This window comes from Sorghum bicolor, chromosome 1 (assembly GCF_000003195.3).
Source record: "Sorghum bicolor cultivar BTx623 chromosome 1, Sorghum_bicolor_NCBIv3, whole genome shotgun sequence".
NCBI lineage: Eukaryota > Viridiplantae > Streptophyta > Magnoliopsida > Poales > Poaceae > Sorghum > Sorghum bicolor.
Window position 1 is genome coordinate 14,970,492 of NC_012870.2, and position 23,726 is coordinate 14,994,217.

At 45.7% G+C, this 23,726-nt stretch overlaps 3 protein-coding genes and 1 long non-coding RNA gene across 4 annotated transcripts; 1 reads left to right on the forward strand and 3 right to left on the reverse strand.

The window, feature by feature from the left end:
- On the reverse strand, positions 1,754-3,014 carry LOC8062997. The gene is made up of 2 exons (XM_002466821.2): positions 2,596-3,014; positions 1,754-2,468 (listed from the first exon to the last, which is right to left on the reverse strand). Exons 1-2 carry the CDS (start codon positions 3,012-3,014, stop codon positions 1,823-1,825), a joined length of 1,065 nt encoding a protein of 354 aa, XP_002466866.2. The 3' UTR covers positions 1,754-1,822.
- Positions 3,077-3,533, forward strand: LOC110433997. The gene is made up of 2 exons (XR_002451445.1): positions 3,077-3,201; positions 3,312-3,533. It is a non-coding gene; the product is annotated as an uncharacterized LOC110433997 (long non-coding RNA).
- On the reverse strand, positions 7,965-11,531 carry LOC8062998. The gene has a single exon (XM_021463834.1). It carries the CDS (start codon positions 10,723-10,725, stop codon positions 8,212-8,214), a length of 2,514 nt encoding a protein of 837 aa, XP_021319509.1. The 5' UTR covers positions 10,726-11,531; the 3' UTR covers positions 7,965-8,211.
- Positions 13,899-16,136, reverse strand: LOC8062999 (60S ribosomal protein L10). The gene is made up of 4 exons (XM_002466823.2): positions 15,979-16,136; positions 14,752-15,253; positions 14,562-14,643; positions 13,899-14,182 (listed from the first exon to the last, which is right to left on the reverse strand). Exons 1-4 carry the CDS (start codon positions 15,986-15,988, stop codon positions 14,114-14,116), a joined length of 663 nt encoding a protein of 220 aa, XP_002466868.1. The 5' UTR covers positions 15,989-16,136; the 3' UTR covers positions 13,899-14,113.

Here is a 23,726-nt window from a genome sequence, read left to right on the forward strand (position 1 = left end):
CAATTTGTGCTCGCTGCTGGATGCTCATGCCATGGAGAATGCCATGATAGATACATCCACCGTCGAAGGCATTAGTGGATACTCACCCATGTATATCATAGGAGCCGCTTGGCAACAGACAAGCAAATCGAGAAATGCATGGAAAATAATCATGTTAATTAAATTATGAAACTAGCGTATGTAGATCGGAACTAAAAGATCAAGAACAAAAAAAAAGAGACCCACCATCGGTGACTTTTGAGAGATCCAATCGCCCAGCCATAGAGGAGCGCGTCGCCGCCGTGGCCCTGCCATGGAGGATGTCTGTCGCGTAGAGGAGGCTCAGTCCACCAGGAGAGGGAGCCCCATGCGTGGCCTGCTCATCGGGGACAGGGAGCGCCGCCGCAGCCTGTGCCGTCCGGGAGAGATGCGAGGAGAGAGAAACAAGAGATTTTAAATGTCAGCCATCATCTATGCCTATATGTATACTTGACCCATTGTCAGCTTGATCCACTTTTTGCGCTAATTATTCTGCCAACCGGAAGTACGCTGATTTTTTTAATTCACGCATATACGGTAGCCACGCTAGGTACAAATGGGTTACTTTTGTTTAACCCGTTAACTCCGCTAAATCATCGCGGATGGCCTCTGCTCGTGGATGCCTAATTAGATGAGGGAGTAACTACTCGTAGGATATATATATATATATATATATATATATATATATATATATATATATATATATATATATATATATATGCTATTCTACACCCTAGGTGTAGAATACTATTCTACACCAAAGTGTTATACTAAGCAAAATTCAGTATCGTTCAGTATTCATGTTTCAGTATTGTTCAGTATTTCGTGGTCTTGGGTGTACAATTGGTTGATACTTAACGTTGTTCAGTACTGCTCAGTATTTTTTCAGCTCAGTTTTGACTTGCGGTGTAGAATAATATTCTACACCTAAGGTGTAGAATAGCGTTGCCGTATATATATATATATATATATATATATATATGACGCGTTTCTTTTACACGCGCGTGTAGTTACTCTCATCTATGTATCTCTAGATTTAAGGTGTATATGACCGGACGAAATGTATATAGACAAAGTATATGATTATACTAGACTATCTAGAGTGATATGTATGTTAAGTATGCATACATACATAGAGTATATGGTTATACTTATTGTATATAATATAGTAGTGGCATTTTAGTAATATATTTAAAACATAATTTTTTTTGAAAATTTTTCGCGTGGTAAGATCTAGAGTATCTTAATATGAGTATATAAACATACTCAAACTGATAAACAAGTATGAATACATACACAATGTAGTTTATTGAAGATGAAAGTAATTACACGTACGTGTACAAAGGAATTTCCCTATATATATGGAAATTCCTTTTTACACGTACGTGTAGTTACTCTCTCTCTCTATATATATCTCACAAATCATCACAGGCGAAGGGAGCCGTTGAGCCACGCGAAGTGTGCTCGAGTACTGTACAATTCACGCCACTCCGAAAAAAACACGTAGTACGTGCCTCTCTGCAACGTGCAAGCATGAAGCAACAACTGGACTAATTGCATGAAAAACAAAATGGGCCCCAGGCCTCCAGGGCCTAGAGTGATAAAGTGGGCATCTAATTCGTTTTGCAGTTACTTCAATCGTATGCGCATATTTACGGGTAAAAATAACAAATATAATTTAAAATCATGGTGGAGTTATACTTCAAGTATGCATTTGGAATCAACTTCCCAAACAAGAGGATAAAACTATGCATTTTATTGATAGAACAATTTTGATTCGATGCAATACATGCCGATCTTCGGTTTACTCGAATTCTTCTTCAGGCAACTCTCCCATCCAACAAGGCGTGTATGGAAAATAATTTCTGATATATTCATGTCTTTGCCAAGACATGAAAGTCACAGGCAACAATGCGCCCAAGTCTTGGACTTTAGAGCTACTCAAATGATACGCCATCACTCTTGTTGATGATACATGGAAGAAGACGATCTCTTTGTAAGGATGAAACGCCATAACTTGAACAAACCTGCGACGCTCTTCAGTTACATCATCGGTGGGCAGAATAATATTACTGTCGTTGTCGTCATCGGAGTTCCATTCGAATTCTTGATCAAGCTGCGCTTCATTTTGATCATCTTGGTGTTGATCCAGTTGCGCTTGCGCTTCATCTTCATCATCTTGGTCTTCACTTCCAAGGTCATATAAGATCCAGGGTCCACGGCCAAGACTTGGACTTGGAAATGCAATCCCCCGACCACTATCGTGCATCAGTTTCCACTCTATTTGATCGTCACATGATTCATCAAGGATCCAGATCCAAAGGCGATACTTATCATCAAGGAATGCAGAGTAAATCCCCTTCTTTGACCTTCCTATCACAAACTCCTGATGATCCCCAAAACATCTTGGGGGTTTGATTACTCGATACGTGCTATCTGACAATGATATTCTGCAACATATATTAATCAAAGAGAAATGATATCAAAGTCAGAAATTTTAACCCTTTAATACTAGGTTTATAGATATGTACTGTACTAGCAGAGGCGGCTGGAAATAAAATAAAACCGAAAGTATACCTCATGACAAAGTTAGTCTCGCAGTGAACATAGAGCATGCCTCGCCAGTATTCAGCGCGCCCATCCTCCCGCCAATTTCTCCACCAGTTTGGCCGCAGGTCGGCGACAGTTCCCGCAGGCTCACCTCGCCGAAGAAACGACCTCTCCTCCCACAGCCCCGTCGCCGACGAGAAGACGGTGAGGATCCACGGCGACGGCGGCCATTCTGAATGCAACATGGCACCAGCACCACCTCCACCAGGCTCACCAACATCTTTCGATTCGGGAGGAACAACGACGTAGGGGACCATGACCACCTCGTAATCCGACGAGACCGCGGGATCAAACGCCAAGAACTCGTATTCGAGGTGGTGGTGGTTCCGATCCCGATCCGTCGTCGCCACCCGTTCGGAGCCCACGCCGGGGCGGGCGAAGAGCATCGCGCGCGGGAGGCCCTGGTGGTCGTCGTAGCAGATGACGAGGCCGGCCAAGGAGTGCGGGAGGTCGTCCGCGCACAGCATGCCGTCGCCGGCGTCGATGAGCGCACGCCACGCGCGGCAGACGCAGCGGGACACGGCCAGGCTTCGTGGCGGCAGCCGGCGGAGGACGTCCGCGAGCACGTCGTCGGTGAGCAACTCCATCTTTGCTATGCTATCTCAGTCACACGCGACGTCGACGTACGTACGTGGCTATCTCTATTCTGATGATGACGTGCTCTTGCTTGATTCCATGCGCAGGGCGAGTTTTAAGGACTTCCGATTGGTCCAATTGGCGCGAGTTTAGGGGGCGAACGCGGCATGTATACGGTGTGAGTCTCCCGTCGAGTTCGGAATCGACTGGCAGAAATCGGACTAGGAGCCAGTGTCGATTTAATTAAATCAGAGTCGATAAAACATTCAGTCGACGTCTATTACAGTATAGTTGTAAGTGATCCAGAATCAAATGCCTATGTTCATCTACCAATGGCCACAGACCCTTGTTGCTTTAAGAATTTTAAATATTTATATATAAGAGAAGCTATACGTAAAAACTATGCTATTAATTTTAGGTGCTTATTAATTATTATTGTGTTATAGGGTTCTCAGGTACCATAACCTAGGTACCCGAAGAAGAGAACTAAAAATCTCATCCGCTCCCCTTAGTAGGAGGCCAGGAAAACTAAACAGTCGCTCTTCATCTCGTACGAGACCTAACGACAAGGCCCTGGGTAGAGCCGAGACCACTCATTTTCTCCGCCTTGCCCGAGACCCAACGCCAAGGCCTCGAACGAAGCCGAGACTCGGCAATCTCCGCCTCTCCCAACCTCAGGGTTCGAGCACCCTTCCCCTATTGGTGCGCTCGAGATCACCCATGACATCACCCATGATGGGGCCATGGTACTACAAGATAAGACACGAGTCAAATCCCCATGCCCGTGCCCATGCCACACAGAGCAGGCCATGACGATCAATATGCTATCTATTCCCATCCCTGTGCCACCCGCTCCTATCATTGTGCATACGGCTGGGACCAGGGAAGGCGTTCAAACGTCAATCCAGGCTCCTGTCACCACGCGCCCGTCAGAGTCCAGGGCATGGTCCACGACCAGGGAAGCCACGAGTCTCTACATCGGTCAACAAACAAAGGTCGGCAAGCCTACAACACGTACAGATATTCCATCCACAAGATAGGCGTGGCTCGACACGCAGCTACAGGGACAGACACGCCTCGTACGACGACTACGACCGGCTACAACACCACAGGAATGGGAAGCCACTCTGTCGTCGTACTACGCCATACCTCAGCTCAGCTCTGGGTTCTGTAGTAGCAACACAACATGTACACATGTATCTCTTGGCTCTCCTTGTAACTATAAAAAGAGAAGGCAGGGTCCATTCCAAGGACGAGAAAAAAACACAACAAGTATGAGTTCACATACACTTGAGCACACAACAAACCTACAACATCTCCACGTGAGACCTGGGAGCACCCCTCTCTCTCTCTCTCACCCCGCTTATAACCCCTACTACAGACACTTAGGTGCAAGATAATACAAGGACTCCTCATCTCCTCACTCACTGGACATAGGATATTCTTGGCCTAAACCAGTATAAATCGTCTGTGTTCTTGCATCCCCATCAGGATCGAGGACACGCTTATACAAATTTAGTCGCCGATGGTAAGACCAAGTGTCCAAACACCAACAGTTGGCGCGCCAGGTAGGGGCCTTCCGCGTGTGACACCACTTCCTTCGGGAAGCTCTGGATGGCTGACGACCATCACCCACTCTGCCTTGGCACAATCATCTAGTTTGGGAGCCTATAGTTCATGTTGCTTGGCTACGGCTATGACATGGTCCTTCTCCTGCCAAGAGCCACCTCTAACGACGAGCCCTCCCCACTCCTTCCAAGCCGCGAGAGGCGCTTAGGACATCACTCTCGCCGCACTCGTTGAGCACGGCAGAGACAAGGGGATTCTAGCTCTAACGTCGAAGTCAGGAATAACCCAACATGTTTCTCTGGCCCTTCCCGACCGGCGATCAGCATACACCCCCTCGAAAGGGGCATGTCTGGTTTACGCTTGGCCGAGGGAGAGGCGCCGGGAGCACATAGGAACGTCCCGGCCCCATGTCCTAGGGCGCCACTGCCACCATGCTCGGGACTGGCACCGACACGAAGGAGGCGGGCGGCCGCACCATTCCCACTATCCTATGGTATGGGGAACGCTACGCTGGCCTACTCTTCCTCGACGAGCACCTTTCTAAGTGCCTACATGGAGCTCCTCGAACATCACCTACGCTCCACCCTCGACCTCATCGCAACCCCGCTAGCCTCCACGTACATCGACTCCGCGGAGGACGGCGATGCGTGGACCGGTGCGGACTTCACCAGGCTTGGCGACCCTGAGGCTCTGTGCCGATTCCTTGCAGCAAGCGATTACTGCTTCGGCTACTTCGACTCCGATGAGGGAGGTTACGACCACTCCTGGGAGTGCTTCAACCTCAAGATCGAGGAAGTACCATCCAGAGACGACGCTATGGCAAGACCGGAAGATCGCACTCCGCCTTAGGGAGCGTTACCTTCTGAGCTCCCGAGGCATCAGGCCGCAGTATCAGCGCCTAAAGGCCACCGCCGGGCTGAACTCGAGCAATTACATGAGCTTGAGGCCAAGCTTGATGAGAACGGCAAGCGTCTACAGCAACTGCGCATGGCCCTCGAGCGTGAGCAAGCGGTCCGCGGAGATGGAGGAACGGCCCGACGTCAAGCTTGCAACGTCAACTGTCGCATCATCGAGGACAAGTGGGGCGATCGACCCCAACTCTTCAACAAGGCCAGCCAAAATGTGGTGGCAGCAACCATGCTCTTGCGGATGATGCCCGAGCCATCGACCCTAGAAGGGAGACGGGTCCACGACGACCTCCGCAGACTCCTGGAGTGTGTCACGGTCCTACAGGCGGAAATCCCCGCTTCTCGACACTAAGAGCCAGAAACCGAGCGACCAGCGTTGCACCCACGTGAGGAAAGGGAGGCATCGGTTCATCTCGAGCCCCTAAGTCCATGGGAGCACAAGGGCAAGACGGTGCACGATCGCCTCGGAGAGAACATCGACGCTCGCGCCATCCTCGACGCATCTATTTCTTCATGTGGCGTGCACAATATTTTCCACCGAGCTCATCTCATCTCTTATTAATTATAAAAAATGTGCACATCATTCTATCCTAAGTTCATGTCATCGCTTATTAATTTCAAAAAATATCTATATCATTCTCCACTAGGTCCATGTTATCCCTTATTAATTACAAAAATATCCACATCGTCTTTATCCTGTGCAATATTTTTAATCTTTAATTCATTAACATACAAGTTATCTACATACGCTATTTGTTTATCACATATTTCTCTATAATGTAATCAAATATTCTATTGGTTTGTCTTCTATTAACTTACCAATTTTTATGAGATTTGGTACAATTAATAACATTCATGCAAATCAAATTCATATATACGCAGTATATAGAATATCATACACAGTGGCGGAGCCGGCTGAAGAAATGAGGTAGGGCAGACCGCTATCTACATATAGCAAACTTCACCAATATATCGGTCGAACTATATATGTATACTATATATATGTTGGTTTATCACGTAGCTATTGTATTCTAATATTTATTTCAGCAAACAAATTGTACTGTTTCTATTGGATCTAGATGTTGCTCTGAATCTCCTAGCTCTTGTTGTTCTATGGATTCAGTAACATTACTGCTTTCACGAGTGCTTGGGGACGAGTTACTTCCACTTGTAGAAATCGTACTCTTAGTCATAGTGGTATAGAAGCTTTTTAAATCTGCATAACCATTTAATTTAATTGCTTTCATAAATCAGAAAGATCAACTAATGAAGCCAACAATTTCCTAAAAATCCATGGCAATTGGCAATACCTAGTTTCTTATATCGCTTCTGCTTATGGCTCAATGGAGTTGGAGTTGGAGCTGTCGGCCTCTGCCTACTTGTGTCTCGGTCGGCTCCAACTTCATCTCCATCTCCATCCATAAGCACTCACTGGCCACAGGCAAGCAGCTGACCGGCACGACCGCACAGTGGCACTACGGCAGCCACCGTTGTTCGATCGGCGGAGCATGGGGCGGCGGCCGGTGGGGTAGAGCGGTGGCCAGAAACCGAAGCCCAGATGCCTGGAGGCCGAAGCACAGGCGTGGCCGAGCCGCGGAGCTGCGGACTATGGCCGTGCGGCGCGAAGGCGAACTGAGCCGAGCGAGAGCGATGCAACGACTAGATGGGGAGCGGCGCCGTATCCGTATGCTAGTCCTCTGCCCGTTTGCCGTATGTTGCTTGGGCTGAGCGATGGGTGGGCGTGGGCCTTGTTTGCTAGACGGCCCAGCAGCACAAACTGGAGACTGCCGAACTTCCTTTGTTTTGCTTGACTCCCGTCGCCATCGTTCTCAAGTCTCAACCATTCGCTCGAGTCAGTGACGAGTCGGAGCCTGCGCCGCCGCCGGAGATGGGTTCCTAGATGTCGTGCTCACCGGAGAGGAGGTAGAGCAGATGCCCAACCTCGCCATATAGGGCTCCACCTCTGATCATACAGTAATGTTATATATACAATAGATTTATTTTTTAAAGTCCTGCGACAACACGTGAGGTATGCCTTAGTTAATGAAATTCATATCACATAAATTTAAACAAGCATTCAAACATTTCAAAAAGGGGCTCCAATAGTCCATGAATTCTAATTTGGTACCCTAAATTTGAGAGGGTTAATGCAACAAATATGAAGATAACTTAGTAATGCTATGCATATAACATATTTATTTTTTAGAAATTCTGCAATAACACACGAGGTATGCCTCTAGGTATGAGATTCATATCACATAAATTTAAACAAACATTCAAATATTTTTTTTCGAGAACATGCAATGGCACGTGTTTCATTAAGCAGACAAACATTCAAATATTTCAAAAGGGGCTCCAATAGTCCAATATGAATTCTAATTTGGTACCATTTGAGAGGGTTAATGCAACAAATATGAAGATAACATACAGCTGATTTTGCCATGAGTATTGTAGAGACCCATTTAGATATTGCAATCTTGATCTCCAAATGAAGGATTCCAGATAAGCTTGAAATAAATCTCCAAAAACGCTAGACATTTTTCTGAAGAAGTCCTGCGGCACGCTTGGCCGCTCGATCCTTTTGGTATAGATCGACCAGGTGTTTTGCTGTGCGACAATTGCGAGACCAGTGGCCTGTACATCCACACCTGTAGCAAATCTGTTTCTGCTCCTTCTCCCTCTCCTCTTTCGCCTTCTGATAGAGTGCCACGAGGTGTTTCGCTGTGCGACAATTTTCGGCCAGATGGCCCTTGCATCCACACTTGTCGCAAAATAGGGGTCGCTTTGCTTTGTACCTGTCCTTGTTGTTTCTGTTGTTGTCGTCTCCCCGTAGCCCTCCTGCAGGTGCAGCTGCGATTCCACCGCCTCTCCCCTCGCCGGGCCTGCTCCACGACCTCTGAGCAACAGCGACCTGTGCTTCAGGCACAGGGCGAGAGCTCGTCGGACGGCCGCCATGGTTTTTCGAAGACCATTCCTGCTGTTTCTGCGGCGAAGAAACCGGCTCATGCTTGGGCATGTGCTGCTGCTGGAGCACATGCCTGCCGGCATCCGGCACAGGCACAGGGTGTTCCCGTCTACTGCTAGCCGGCACAGGGTTAGTGGCGCTCAGGTCACGGCGGGCCGGTGCCGGTGCCGCGCCCGCGCCCGCGGCGGCGGGGGAACCTTGCCGGACAACGGCGCTATCACGCGCGCTGTCCGTCTGCGTGCCGGCGGCGCCGGCGCTCACGCGGGACGACTGAGCGTGAGCAAGACCGTTGCCTCCTCGTGGAGGAACTGGACTCACGTCACTGGCGTCCTGCTGGGAGCCAGCTGCCGGTGGTGCACCTCGAGTGGCGTGCGAGGCGGCCGGGGCGTCGCGCTCGCGCGTGGCAGCGGGCACGCCGGCGCTCTTCGGGGCCGGGATGCTAGCAGCCTGCACAAGGTTTGGGGTGTCGCGCGTCACGGTGGGTGAGCTTTTGCACACGGTGGCGTCGCCCGCAGCAGCAGCAGCAGCAGCGGCTACCTGCGGCATCGCGGTGGCCGCGCCAGCGACGGCGGCCTGTGCATGGCCATGGCCATTGCTGCAGCCTAGAGGAAGTGGGCTTACCTTGCCGGCTGCCTCCTCGGACATGATGGCGACTTGTGTTTGATATGCCTTCTTGGCTAACATTGATGCGTCGTCTTCGAGCACCTGCAGCGTCGTCTCCTCCGGTTCCACTATCTCCATCTCCACGTCGGGCACCTCATAGTTGGGAGGCACCGTCACCGCCTGGCTAGTGGAGTTGCTGGAGGTTTTGGGAATCGTGGCAGGGGGCTCGTGCAGAGTGCCGCCGATCTTGCAGATGGGATCTGTGGCCGTGATGGCCGTGATCGGGAGGCCATTGCCGGTGCAGTGGCCAGGACGACGCGGACTCACCTTGGCCTCGCCACCATCGAGAGACTCGATGTTCTTGGTGACCACCGGCACCGGGTCGTCGTGCCGTTCAACCTCCCGCACGGCGAGTTGCATCTGCACCTTCTGGCTGGCGGCCTCCACATCCCTGCCGGTGACGGTGACAGCCGCCGCGGACGCTGCGGCGCCAGAGGCGGCGACGGGGCGGGGCGGACGACTTCGTTGCAGGCCAGTGGAGTTCGCGACGCCAGCAGCCAGCACACGGTTCGTGGCATCGCGCGCAGTGGCAGGTTCAGGGAGCTCCGGCTGCAGGACGACGGCGACCTTGCTGACGGTGACGGGATTCACCTGCACTGTGGCGTCCGTGCTCGCGTTCGCCTCCGCCGCGAGGCCATTGTCGTCGTCGTCGCCTTGAGGAACCGGCATCAACTCCTTGCCGTTGCTGTCGTGCGACGGAGACGTCGTCTTCTCCTTCACCGCTCCATCCTCCTGGATCTTTCGCGACCGCATCTTTGCTTGGCGCTCCTGCTTATGCGCCGTACGCTTCGCCACGCGGACTTCCTCCGCCTCCTGGATACACGCCTTCCTTTTTCTTCCCTCCTCGACGTGGACATCGGTGTCAGCCGCAGCCGCGGCGGCGGCGGGAGCTGGCGCAGGAGGTTGAGGTTGGACGGGTTTGGACCTCACGAGGGCCCGAAGCTCGTGGACATCGCCGCCAGTGGCCGGAAGCGCCATGACGACGGGAAGAACAGGGGAAGGCCGTGGTTTTTCAAGGACCCGCACCTGGCCGACGTCGCCGGCGGCGGCGATGGGCAGCAGGGACATTGCGGCCGGAGCAGGGGCAAGCGCTGGGGCAGGCTTAGACTTTTCGAGTTCCCGGAGCTGGCGGTGGCGGAGGGTAACGGAGTACTGGAGGGAGGAGATGTACGTGTCGAGATCCTCCCAGCGGAAGGGGAGCGGCGTCGGGGAGCAGGCGGCCAGGCGTTCGAAGGTCTCCCGCAGGCGCCGCTTCTTGGCCGGGAGCGCGGCGGCCACCGCCTCCACCTCCCACATCTCCATGATCGCCGGCGGGCGGTCGAGATCCGGAAGCGACAGCAGAGCGTGAGGGTACAGGGGCATTGGAGCGGCGGCGGCGGCGGCGTCGGCGTTTCGCGAGTCCATCGCGGACTCCATGATTCCATCCGTTTCAAATGAAAGACGTGTGGGAAGAAACCGAAAGATGCCAGCGTTTTATAGATCGCGGAGGCCGTAATTTTTTTCGATCTGGATGGAAGTCCTTGATTTCAATCCGTTCCGATTGAGAAAATTATTTTCTTAACCCTAAAAAAGAAAAGTGTTGCTTAGTTTCTTAGCCTTTTTTTCCTCAAACTTGCTATTTGAGAAATTAGATCTGTTTTGGGAAAAATAATGATTCCATGCTTCAAAAAATAATGATTTCCATGCTTATACCTTATTTTGAGATATTATTTATTGATATAGTAGACACCCTAAAAAACCTATAGAGCGCACCTATAGTTTATTGAACTGTTGTTTTCTGTGCTGGGGTAAAAGAGTAATTTCACATGCAACTTAAGACTGTTAGCCCGACAAACTAACGGAAGGGCTAAAACCCAAAGAAAATTCCTTTTATGGTCAAATAGCCAAGTTTGAGAAAAAAAAATAAAGTTAAGAAACTAAGTAACACTTTTTATAGGTCCATGAAAAATAATTTCCTTGATTCGGATAGCAGTTTGCATGGTTTATTTGTTAGTTAGAATGATAGTATTGAAGCTCTGAAGGATCGTCACACCAAAAAAAAAGCTCTAAAGGTTAGAAATAAGATTGAAAATAAAAACAAATAACTAATGCAATATTTTTTCCAAGGCCCCTGTGTTCTTTGTGTAAAAAAAATTGATTCATATAATTATATACAGAAAACAGTTTAACTTCACAGAAACAAACACAACCAAAAAGAAAAATTTTACATTTCAAATAGAGTCTACTGCCTCTACCTAGAAAGAACATCGTTCTAGATTTAAAATAAGTCATATTTTAAAAAAAATAACTGGATTTATAAAAAATATTATCAATTTATATCTCTAAATATATTTCATAATTCATCTAATGATACTTAGCGGGTGTTTAGTTTCCCTTTTTTTCCAAAAAAATTTAGGTTTTGGTACATCATTTTGTAAAATGGAACTAAACACAATCCAAAATTTTAGGCCAAAAAATGTTTTTCCATTTTAGATTTTGGCCTAAAGAGACAAAAAAAAACTCAAAAAAAGCCTCGAGATGCTCAAATGAGGACAATAAATTCTGCATTTTGGATGGAACTAAACATGATTCTGGAAATTTTGGCATTTTGTATTTCATCAAAGTAGTTGGTATTTTAGATTTTGGATTTTATAGGGAACTAAACAACCCCTTATTACAAATCATAAATATTAATATTTCTCAATATAGTATTTCGGTGGCGGCGGTGATGGCAACCCTGATTCCAATCGTCGTCTCGGGCTCTCGGCGATGGCGCCCGACTCCGCGTCCGTCTGCAGCAACGTTCTGGCCGACAGCTCACCGAGGCACCAGCTGGGGAGAACGCACCGGCCATGCCGAGCGGCAACGGGATGAGGAGCGGGTTGATGGTGGCGTCATCAGACATGGTGGGGAGCATCCTGCATCCTCAGCTACGGTGTAGTGGGTGAAGTCGCCGGCCGGTGTCGTCCTCGCCGGCTTCAAGGTCGTCGGCCTGGGACGGTGGCAGCGTTAGAGGTGGTGGGCTTGCCCTTGGAGGTCAGAGGCCAACATCGCCATGTTCATGGGTTTGGATAGTAGCTAGCTTGTTCTCGTGTATGCATCATGAGAAGCTGTCTCGCCTCCCAAACAAGAAACTTACCGCTGAAAAAAGATACTCCCTCCATCCCAAATTGCAAGTCATTCCAAGAATCTTGGAGAGTCAAAGCATTTTTAATTTGATCAAAATTATAAAGAAAAATACTAAGATTTATAACGTAATGTGAGTATACTATGGAAATATAATTAAGAAAGAATCTAATGATACTTAGTTAGTACCATAATAATTATTATTTTATAATATAAGTTTGGTCAAACTTAGAAAAGTTTGACTCTCCAAGATTCTTGGAATGACTTACAATTTGGGCATCGTATCCTTGTGCACAACTAATTACAGGTGAAATGATATTACAGTTACAGGTGAAAAAACTGTACCACGCTTCCAAACAGAGCCTTAAAACGTCAAAAGAAGACGTATAGCTTTCTAAGGGAATATTGCGATATTCCTGAGCTCCAGTTCCTGGAAACGGTTGTAATGTATGACTACAATTCAATACTGAATTTAAATATCATTTTTAAATATCATTAGTGACTACAATTCATTACTAAATCTAATGCTATCTAATGCTATTAGTATAGTAACTCTGAAGAGTTTGTTGTGTGTAATAAATAATACAATAACAATAGATTGTCGATGCTATGGAAATTTGTTCATCAGGTCAAGATAAAACAAAAGTATGTTTTTTCTTATTTATAACTCGATGTTCATGGCATGCTTTTCCACGGCGGTAGGATGCATCTAACTAACCTAGTCCTAAGCAAAACGAGAGCTTGGCTCTTTTAAAAGTGCGTGTACGCATATGGTAGTGTTTGGTTGGCAAATTGGTACCGGCAACTAGAGCGGAATTGGGTTGCAGGGAATCGATGCTAGGCTGGATCGACCACTTTAACAGACTTTTAGTTGGGATCACTTAACAGACCTTGGATCTCTTTGGTAGAGTTTGTTGTGGCTTCAACTTCCCTACTGTTGTTCATTTTGGAACGGATGGGAAAGAAGGGCTCATTGCTACGATATCAAACAATACTACTTTGTGCTATGGACCTATGGTAAATTTGCCCGGTGGAGCTTAAGGCGTGGAAACTTCACCAGCTTGGCATCATGCGAGCAAGCGGCAATCCGGATACCCACGCCGCGGGGCTAATAATACAGCAAGTGAGTAGCATCTTTCAGTGTTGCACAGACCCTAGTCGTGATTTCAGTGTAGTATGGATTTTCAGTGTTCTATAGGGGGTTACAAGTTGAGACTAAAAATCAGCCTAAATAAGCAATGGTTGGTTATTTCAAGGTCCTATAGGTTGGATGTAGTAGGGCTATTATAAGCTCGCTAGCAATTGCCCATTGTATCCAAGCAATTAGACATTGCATCCAAGGAAGCCTCTACAAGATATGTAGATTGCGTGTGATAAAGCTCGTACTAAAATCAAATTCGTGTATATTGCACAATCATCGCGCATTGACACCTCTACATGAAATTTGCGTAACCCATTTCGAATAAATAAAGAGATTCGCCATATTGAGAAGATATACTCAGATGCAAAACATTTAATTCTCAGCATTCAGACACAAAAGAGAACTACTTCCATGCATAGCGATGTTCAGCACAAGATAGGTTGGTTCACATAAGGCACTGTAATAACCGAGACACTTGAAATTCATGTTCCACAAAGCAAAATAGTAAGATAGGCTAAAGCAAAACGTCTGGATCCGCAGTCCCACTGTGGATTCCACTTAAGCAACGGCCTCGAGGAAAGCCTGCCCAGGAGCACGCTTCTCAAGTCTGCCGTGGTTACCGAGCAGCTGTAAAAGGTCAGAAGAATATGAAATTAGATTATGGCCTGGCTACTATACCGCCCCCAGATGAGGGAGGAAACATCAGAAGAATGCTCAAACACGTAAGGTAAAAACAGTGATTAAGCAGAGAAGATGAAATTAGATTATGCACTACTGTCCTCAGAGATGAGAGAGCAAACATTAGAAAAAAATGCTCAGAGACGAAAGGTAAAAACTGTGATTAAGCATAGATTACCATGTCCAAACTAAGCTTGCCTCTAGAAATGAGGCAAGGAAAAGGATACATTTCAAAATATGCATTATCCAAGAGAGATAATATCAACTGTTCCAAAACTAATTCAGAGATATCTACACAAAAATGTAGCAAGTAGAGTAATAGATGTACCTTTGCATTGACACCATCAGGAACAATTCTACCCTCACTCTTGTACTTCAGGTAGTCAGCACGGCTGAACTTGGTGAAGCCCCTAAACAAGAAAATGCAAATTAAATACAATAATACAAAATAATTTATGCACGCAATAAGATTATGACATTTTGATTCAACAGCATCAATGAATATATTTTGCACTGACCACTTCCTGCTCTCAATGATCTTTTGGCGGCCAGGGAACTTGAACTTGGCACGACGCAGAGCTTCGCTAGCATGGGCAGCATTGTTGTCCTTGCAGCGCACAGAAAGGAGGACCTGACCAATGTCCACCCTAGCACAGGTACCCTGAGGCTTGCCAAAGGCACCCCTCATTCCAGTCTGGAGCCTATCAGCCCCGGCACACGAAAGCATCTTGTTGATACGGAGGACATGGAACGGGTGAACCCGGACCCTAAGGTGGAAGGCATCCTTTCCTGCAGACTTGGTCATGTACTTGTTGCAGGCAATACGGGCAGCCTCAAGAGCCTCACTGGAGACATTCTCCTTCTCCCAAGAGACAAGGTGCACACAGTAGGGGAACTCATCAACACCCTTCTTCTTCATCCCAACATCGTAGATCCTGATCTTGGGGTCAGGGACACCACGGCAGTACCTGGACTTGGGGTATGGCTTGTTCTTAATCTGGCGATAGCATCTCGCAGGCCCTGACCAATGTTTCAGAAACATGAAAGCTCGTTATTATCAATAACATAATAATAATTATGCACTGGGGTAACCAAAAAAAATCAGTGCAAACAAATATAAACCATTGACTAGATGCAAAACACAACATTAATTTCCACATAATATACAACAATGCTTGCATGACCCACACAGAATGACCATATGGAGTGTAATCAGATTGGTCCTATAGTGTTTTTTCATGGCATACAATTTAGAATACTAAATGTATTTGTTAAGAATCCATGTAACAAAACTAATAACCCCATTTTGACAGGTAAAGCAATTGTACAAGGTCTACAAGCATTAAGCGGAACCAAAACAAGATTTTCCAATTACGAACAGCAAATCAATTGATACCACGTTCTACCAGTAGTCAGACAGATCCTAAACTATGAGAATGTTACCTCGGAACACATCACCCGTACACAAAAAAACTGAGTCAATATATTAGCAGAACATCATCTTCATCCGATATACTAGGGATCCACAACTTTGCGATTTTCACAAATCAGCTCAGCAGACAAACAACACTAAGCCCGTGCAGTAAGCACCACGGATTGATCAAAAGTATCAACCCGATTTCGTGTGGATCTAGTCTAGTCGAGATTTGCACCGGACGAAACAGAGAGCCCTATTCAGACAAGCGGTTGCAACAAACATCGCAGTAGAAGCGTACGAAGGAGCTGAATCGAAAACGCGAACTTACTTCTGCCCATGGCGACGGCGGCTGAGGGAGGCAGGCGACGGCGGCGGGGCGGCGGCGGGGCGAAGAGCAGGGGCGCGGCTAGGGCTTTGAGGGGAGCGAGGGGATACTTTATATAGAGAGCGCGGACGCGGAATGGGGCCGTGCCGCGGTGGGTTTTGTGCGTCACCGCATGCGACTGCCCGATGCTGGGCCTTGGGAGCAGTTGGACCGGAAAACCCAAGAGAGCCCAGTAAAATTGAAGAGTCCTTTCTTTCAAGGTCAGCCCATGCGTCATACGGAGTAGCCAGGGAGAGGGCCCAGATTACAATTGACCTGTGAAGTTAGGAAAAAGTCCACGTTAGCATCTCCAAGAATATCCTATTTTTCCTCTAAAAATATGTAGTTTTACAACTTCTAAAAAGATATTCGAAGAAGAGAGATTTACTTGTAAGGCCATAAAAAATGTCTTTTTTTTGAATGGATTTTTTTTAACTTCCTTCTATGGCCCTCAAATGAACTTTCATTTCTTCTATGGGCTTACGTTCGTTTTCAGCACTTAACAGTGTTAAATGGAGGGTAAAAAAACGATAATGCCTCTGGCATCATTTTTATTGCAAACTTTAGTTTGTTTCTTGTATATTTTGAGTAATAGTAAATAAATAAATTGACAATTTAGACATTATAACAATACATATTTGGATCACAATAAATATTTGGACAGCATCACATATGTACTCAAAAAGAAATTTATACAAGAAACAAACTAAACTTTATGAAAAAAAATTCACGTCGGGGGTATTATAGTCTTTTTACCCTCCACTTAACACCGTTAAGTGCTAAAAACGGACGGAATGCTATAGAAGGAATGAAAATTCATTTGAGGGTCATAGAAGTAAGTTAAAAAAAAGAGACCATACAAGGAAGAGGTATTTTTTTGAGGGCCATACAAGTAAATCTCTCTTAGAAGAAAAAAAAAGGGTTATCTCCAAGAGTTTCCAATAATTCACTCCTGATATATAGAAAACAACTTTGCGTCAAAAATCTTATACTATTTATAAATTATTGTAACAATTTTTATATATTATTTGCATCAGTTCCTACTCTCTATTCTTTCCCACACTCTTCCACCTTTAGATTGACCGAGAAGATGGCACGGGGAAGACCAATGCATGCAAAAAAGGCTATGCATATTTTTACGCATGATGCTGGTCTGTCTATTTGCCAATTGCCAAAATATAAGGAAGGGATACAAGATATTTTTGGAGATAAGATTTTCTTTTTTCTCAAAAAAAATATGGATCAGGAAGGGGCATGGGTACTCTTGGAGATGCTCTCTTTTAATTTTTGCCAAAGTTTGTTTTTCTTCACCGAACTCTAAAACCTCCCTGAACTTTTAAAACCGTTTGTTTTGCTTCCATAACGGTTATAAGCGTTTTTTTTGTTTTTTTATTTATTTTGCACATATCTTAAAAAATATAGAAAAATCACAGCAAAAACATAAAATATAATTTTATTGGACTCTATATGAGTAGATTTACACAGCGGACATATAATATGGTATGTTTTACTACAAATTTTTTTATGTAGTTTTAAGTCTATGCATTTCTATAATTAATTCATAGTTGCATTCAATTGTGGCGGCTATAGTAAAAAAAATTAATTATTGAATCATGTATAACTTATACATGGTCCCGCAGCTGCCCGCTACCTCAAACGGCGGCTGCCACCGGCCATCTTCAGCTTCGAGGCACAGCGCCAGCTGACCAGGTGGTTACTTCGCGGCCTCCTTCGACTCGATCCTGGCGATGCTGCCCGTGTGCCACGATCTACCAGCTGGGGCTCACCGCTCACGTCTTCAACGTCCACAAACGGACTGGCAGGTACTGCAGCATGCCCCCCTCCAAGTGCCAAATCCAGCTCACACCCCCATCTACATGACTACATCCCTGTCGATTGCGCCGCCGCCATCTTTGCTCTCGCCGACGATTCCTTCGAGCTGCTCTCCGCAAACCGTTTGACGAGGACGGCACGGAGTCCGGGTGCCGCTGGAATTTTTGGAGTCTTGGAAGTTGGCTTGGCGCAAACTCCCCGATATACGGCTGCCCTTTCACTCCAAAGATGTCACCTCCTACGCCGTGCACAGTGGCGAGCATAGGTTACTTGTCAGCACCCAAGATAGCACCATCTTTTACAACACTGTGGATGTCCTGATGGGTAGTAGCTATCATTTTCAGTGGATCAACGATATAAAATTTTATAAAATACTAATATAGTATTTTCGTTTGTATTTGATAATTATTTATTTAATTATGGACGCTCAAAAGATTTGTGTCGCAAATTACATATGAACAGCCTTGTTCAGTTGATGAAAGTTTTTGGTTTTGGGTACTGTAGCACTTTCGTTTGTATTTGGCAATTATTGTTCAATCATGGACTAACTAGGCTCAAAAGATTCGTCTCGCAAATTACAGACAAACTATGCAATTACTTATTTTTTTAATCTATATTTAGTGCTTAATGCATGTGCCGCAAGATTCGATGTGACAGGAAATCTGAAACTTTTTTGAACTAAACGAGGCCTATATAGTTAATTATTTTTTATCTATATTTAATGTTTTATACATATGCCGTAAGATTTGAGGTGACAGGAAATCTTGAATATTTTGTAATTTTTTCCGGGAAGGCCTCAGTGGCCATGGCCATTTTGACTCTGAACTGCGGGCATGGATTGGACTCTCTCGCGAATTCATTGGTCAGTGGTCACCTCTGCTCGCGCGAAGTGTTTTCTGCCCTAACCCTTACCGGCCTGACGAGGAGGTGGAGCAGTCGCCAGCTGTGAACATCAGCAAGGAGGAGCTTTTTGTACTAAACCCTCATGAGAAGCTGGTAGGTGCCACCCTTATTATCTCTTGTGGAGTCCGAAGCTACTACTGGCTACCGCCTCGTGCCGTGGAGTGCATTTCTATTGATGAGAAGCTGGAGAAACAATCTATGTCTGTTGATAAGAAGTTGGATGAGCAATCTTTGTCTGTTGATCAGAAGCTGGGGGGAGGGGGGCAACTATGTCTGTTGATGAAGCTGGAGGAGCAATCTATGTGTGTTGATGAGAAGCTGCTGGAGGAGCAATATTTGTCGGTTGATGAGAAGCTGGAGGAGTAACCTGCATCCTTGCTTATGACTTTCTGTTGGATTGTTCCAAATTTACTTTAGGATATTGACCGGGCTTCCGACGGAGTGAAGCGGAGGCCCGTGCTGCGCCCGTGTGTGCATGGGGGGTGCGGGCCACCCCCCCCCCCCCCCCCCCCCGCGGTACGGTATATATGCCCTTGCTAGGGTTTCATGGAGACTTGATTCTCTTGTAAGCCGCCATAGGCGTGTAACCCAAAACTCTTGAGATAGTGAGATTGTTGTCGGCTGGTGCCTGTGGTTTTTCCCCTTCGCATTGAAGGGGTTTTCCACGTAAATCGTGTGTCTTCGCTGTGTTTGATTTTCGTTTACTTCATATTACTATACGTAGTTCATAACACTTTCTATGTCAAGTATGACAAGAATGGAGACCTGACTGTTGGCGACTGACAAATCCAGGATTACAGCTTGCCTGAGTTTGTTTCGGAGCAAGTCACAAAGAATCCTGTTGTGTTCTGGATATAAACATGCTGGTATGGATATTGTATTACTGTCAGTGGACAGTGATGAAGCTAGAACAAATTAAAGGAGGACAGTACACATGCTTTTTGGGTGTATAAATTTATCTCATGAGAGGTGTATATATGATGAAATTTTAACTAAATTCACTGTTTTTTTATTGTTTGGCGGGTGCATTTGCACTTAGTGCTTATAACTTAGCTCCGCCCCTGATTACTGTCATGAATCACTCATGTAACAACTGTCTAGAGATACTTTTCAAACACGTCAGCCATGGAAGGTAGTGATGATAGGAACAAGAATTAACGACAACAGAGTAAATTTACCTTCCTCGAGATCACATGATGAAGTGAAGCTATAATGCTATATATTAGTGAAATTTCAGAATGCTCATGTTTGTAGGCTAGGTCGTCTAAATATTGGGAGTACATGCGCAATGCTAGTTCGTTTAGTGTATGCATATATTGTTATGTTTTCCTGAGATCTTTCCTGGAAGGACAAGAAGGACGGAGGATCGAACACGCATCAGTTTATTATATCAGTATTGCTTTCAAAGTCCTCATTCTCTTTAAAAAGAAAGAAACTATGTTGAATTGTTGATGCATGTACTTGTGTCCCGAATAGTGAGTAGTGATGAAAAAGGATGGATATTTCCGGTATCCACAGGTCGAAAAGGTGTTCAGATGCTAAATAAATAAAATACATAAATGATGATATGGTTATCAATATGTGACACTTTCTATATCTGACTTTGAACTCAGAGAAAGAAAAAAAAACAACCTGTATCCCTAATTCCCTATTTGTAATACTCCCTCCATCCCAAAAATTTAAGTTATTTTAAGAATTTTGGAGAGTCAAACCATCTCAAGTTTGACCAATTTTATATGGTAAGATAATAATATTTATAGTATAAACTTAGTATTATTACACTGTTCATTAATTATATTTTTATATTATACCTATTTAATATTACAAAACTTTGTAATTTTTGCTATAATTTTAGTCAAAGTTGAGATGCTTTGACTTTCTAACATTCTTGAAATTACTTACAATTTGTGATGGAGGAAGTATATCCGATTTGTTTCCGTTCACTAAATACTATGAGGCTGTCCGAAACAAACTCAAACCTCACTGGTTCTTGCGGGGTACTACCTGCCAACGTGTGCCCTATATCAAGTTATTAACTAAAGTTTCATAATTCTATACCGAATTTGAACTTTTGAGTTTCAATTTGAAATTCATTAATTGGTTTAAATTATGTGCGGTTGGAACATAAAAAGTGATACCAATAACCTAAGAACATAAATATTTTAATTTTTGTAATGTGAAAATGGTGTTGTCTTTGTACTTGTATGCAAGTGTGAGAGAAATAGAAAGAATATTTGATGACATGAGTATATTTTTTAATTGCAAAAGTATAATCCTCTCAGTAATCCAAAGCCTAATACCATCATATGTGTTAGGAATGCTGGAAATATTCTAAAAGGGGTTGTGTGCGCTGTAAGGCCACCGTGGCCGGTGAAAACAAGCATGTGCAAAATGCCTAGGATATGCCTCAAAGTATCACGTGTGGATTTACCACTTCTGGAGATAGGGATGAAAACTGACACCGGTTCTGTCCTGTTTTTTATTTTTATATTCCGTTCGCTTTTGTTTGGGTTGTTTCTTCTAGTGGGTGCTTTGTTGCTGGTCATTCGACTTTGGTGGGGTATGCTTTGCCGCTATCGTGTCTCCCTTAGCGGATGCTTGACTGTCGTTAGTCTCTTCTCTAGTTGATGTTTTGTTGTCAATAACATGCCAGTCTAGGCGGATGCTTTGCTACCAAGATCATGATGGTTCCCATGGTGGATGCTTTGCCTCCAAGGCCATTGGATGTTTTTGCTGCCGATGTTTTGTGTAAGCTTGTGTTGTATCCCTTGGGTGCTATGCCACCATGGTTATGGTTTTTTTGCAGGCAACCGTTGTATCAATACCTTCTTTTGTTCATATAGGTTCAGTTTGTTTGAGCGTTGTGGTGGAGGGCCCCCTTCTGCTGTTCCTTGCTGCTCTGCTTTTCCACACTCAGGTTCAGGCTTGCCCTCTGCCCCTGCGGCCATGGTGAAGGCGAAGGAAGCTTCAGAGTCGTCGCCGTTCGCCTTGGTGCTGATCGACAACGAGCGCCCACCGTCTGCGCCCGCGGCGTAGGAGACGACATGCCTGTGCTCGAATGGCGGACGACCGGGGAACGCGCGCCACGACCAGCTCTCCTGGGGGTCAAGCGGCGCGGGACAGCAGAGCACGCTGAAGGCGCCGCGGCTGTCCAGAGCGAAGAGCCAGTCACCGGACTCGACGACGACGACGGCGCGGGCACGTATCGTCGATCAGTTGGCCGAGGGACAAGGCTAGCTGGTGCTCCGCATGCGGACGTCGACGACGACCGGGACGAAATTCCTGGAAAGATGCGTAGGTTTCGTCGAGGCCGGGGTCGCGCGATCGGCTTGCATGAACATGAGCTTTGATGAGCCGGAGGCCACCCCTGTGCTTGGGCAACCCGTGCCTCCAAGCGCATGATGGCTGGTGGCAGCAGGACTCGATGTGTATTAGAACTTGAAAACATTAGGAGAACTCCACCATTTTGATATCCTGGTAATGCATGGTAAATTGCATATTTACAACATGTATCTGTTGATGATCATATCGATCATGACACAAACTTGCCATGACTCGATCGATGTGCCTAAATTTAGTCGGTGTCTGATTTATCACCAGAGATTTGTGGCATGTCATAGATGGTTAGGCATGTTGCAGTTCTGTGCCAAAGTTTCGGTCCTTCTTTTTTTTTTGGGAAACTTTCACTTCATTGATTAAACAACGTTTATTACAATCAAATTGTAGGCATTCTTGCAAGAAAGCTAGGGGGACAAACCAAACAAAAGTAGCTAAACTAGATGAAGCATGTTGGGCACAACAAGTGAACTGCAAAGTTCACCGTTCTTTTGGTGTGGAGAACCTGGAGTTCGATACCATCTCTTCGACATCATCAAGAATTAATTGCAGTGATCTGTGATCGGTGCTTTCCTTTGTTCTTCCCTAGCGAGACCAACTCGTGGGAATCGGTCTCCACTATGATGCATTATTCCCAAGTGCCCTCTAGCATGAGCCGAATGCCATCCCGTAGCACTTCTGCTTCTGCCAAAGAGATCTGAGCCCATCCAGGCCTTGTTTAGTTTACAAAAATTTCTGAGTTTGCCCAAAAAGCTGACATGTCAGGTTTTAGGGCCAAAACCTGCCATCCGCCAAATTCTGCATTCTCCTGCTCACTTGCCCAAAAATTTTGGGTTTGCATTTAATGCTTCCCATGCAAACAGGTCCATGCACATGCACATGGCTCATAGCAAACTGTATACAATCAACAAACACCAAAACTGTTACATTACACAAAACTGTTACAATATAAACACCAATCCAGCACATACTCTACACAGTGCCATACGTTCTAATGTTTACAACAATGAATCACCTTTAATCATCATAAAAATGCTCTGAAATACACACACATCAAACAAAACTGATAAAATACAACACCAATTCTTGAACACAAGAAAAATTCAAGAATGGTGAACCAAAGCACACGCAATGGACTCACGAAATGCATTCATGAGCTGTGAGTCATCTTCCACTACTTCTGGCTCCGGCTGATCCTCAAATGCTTCTTCTGGCACAAAGTTCTCATCACGGTCACACCTAGCAAAGTGTCTATCTTGTATGCCACTTGTCCTTATGAAATTATGTAAAGCACAACATGCTACTATGATTCGGCTTTGTTTCTCAGTTGAGTAACTAGGGATTTCACGTAACATCCGCCACTTCATTTTGAGCACTCCGAAAGCCCTTTCTATGACATTCCTAAGGCTCGAATGTGCATAATTGAAGGTTTCCTCTTTACCTTCAGGCTGAGGTCCCTCTCGGTACTCCTGCAGATGATACTTCGTTCCCTTGTATGGAGCTAGGTATCCCAGCCGGTTAGCATAGCCAGAGTCCACCAGATAATACTTCCCTGCCAAAAAGTATCTCACATTAGCCTCTACTATAGACCCAAAAACAAAACCTTCACCAACACTACATTTGCGTACCTGTAGGAGGGT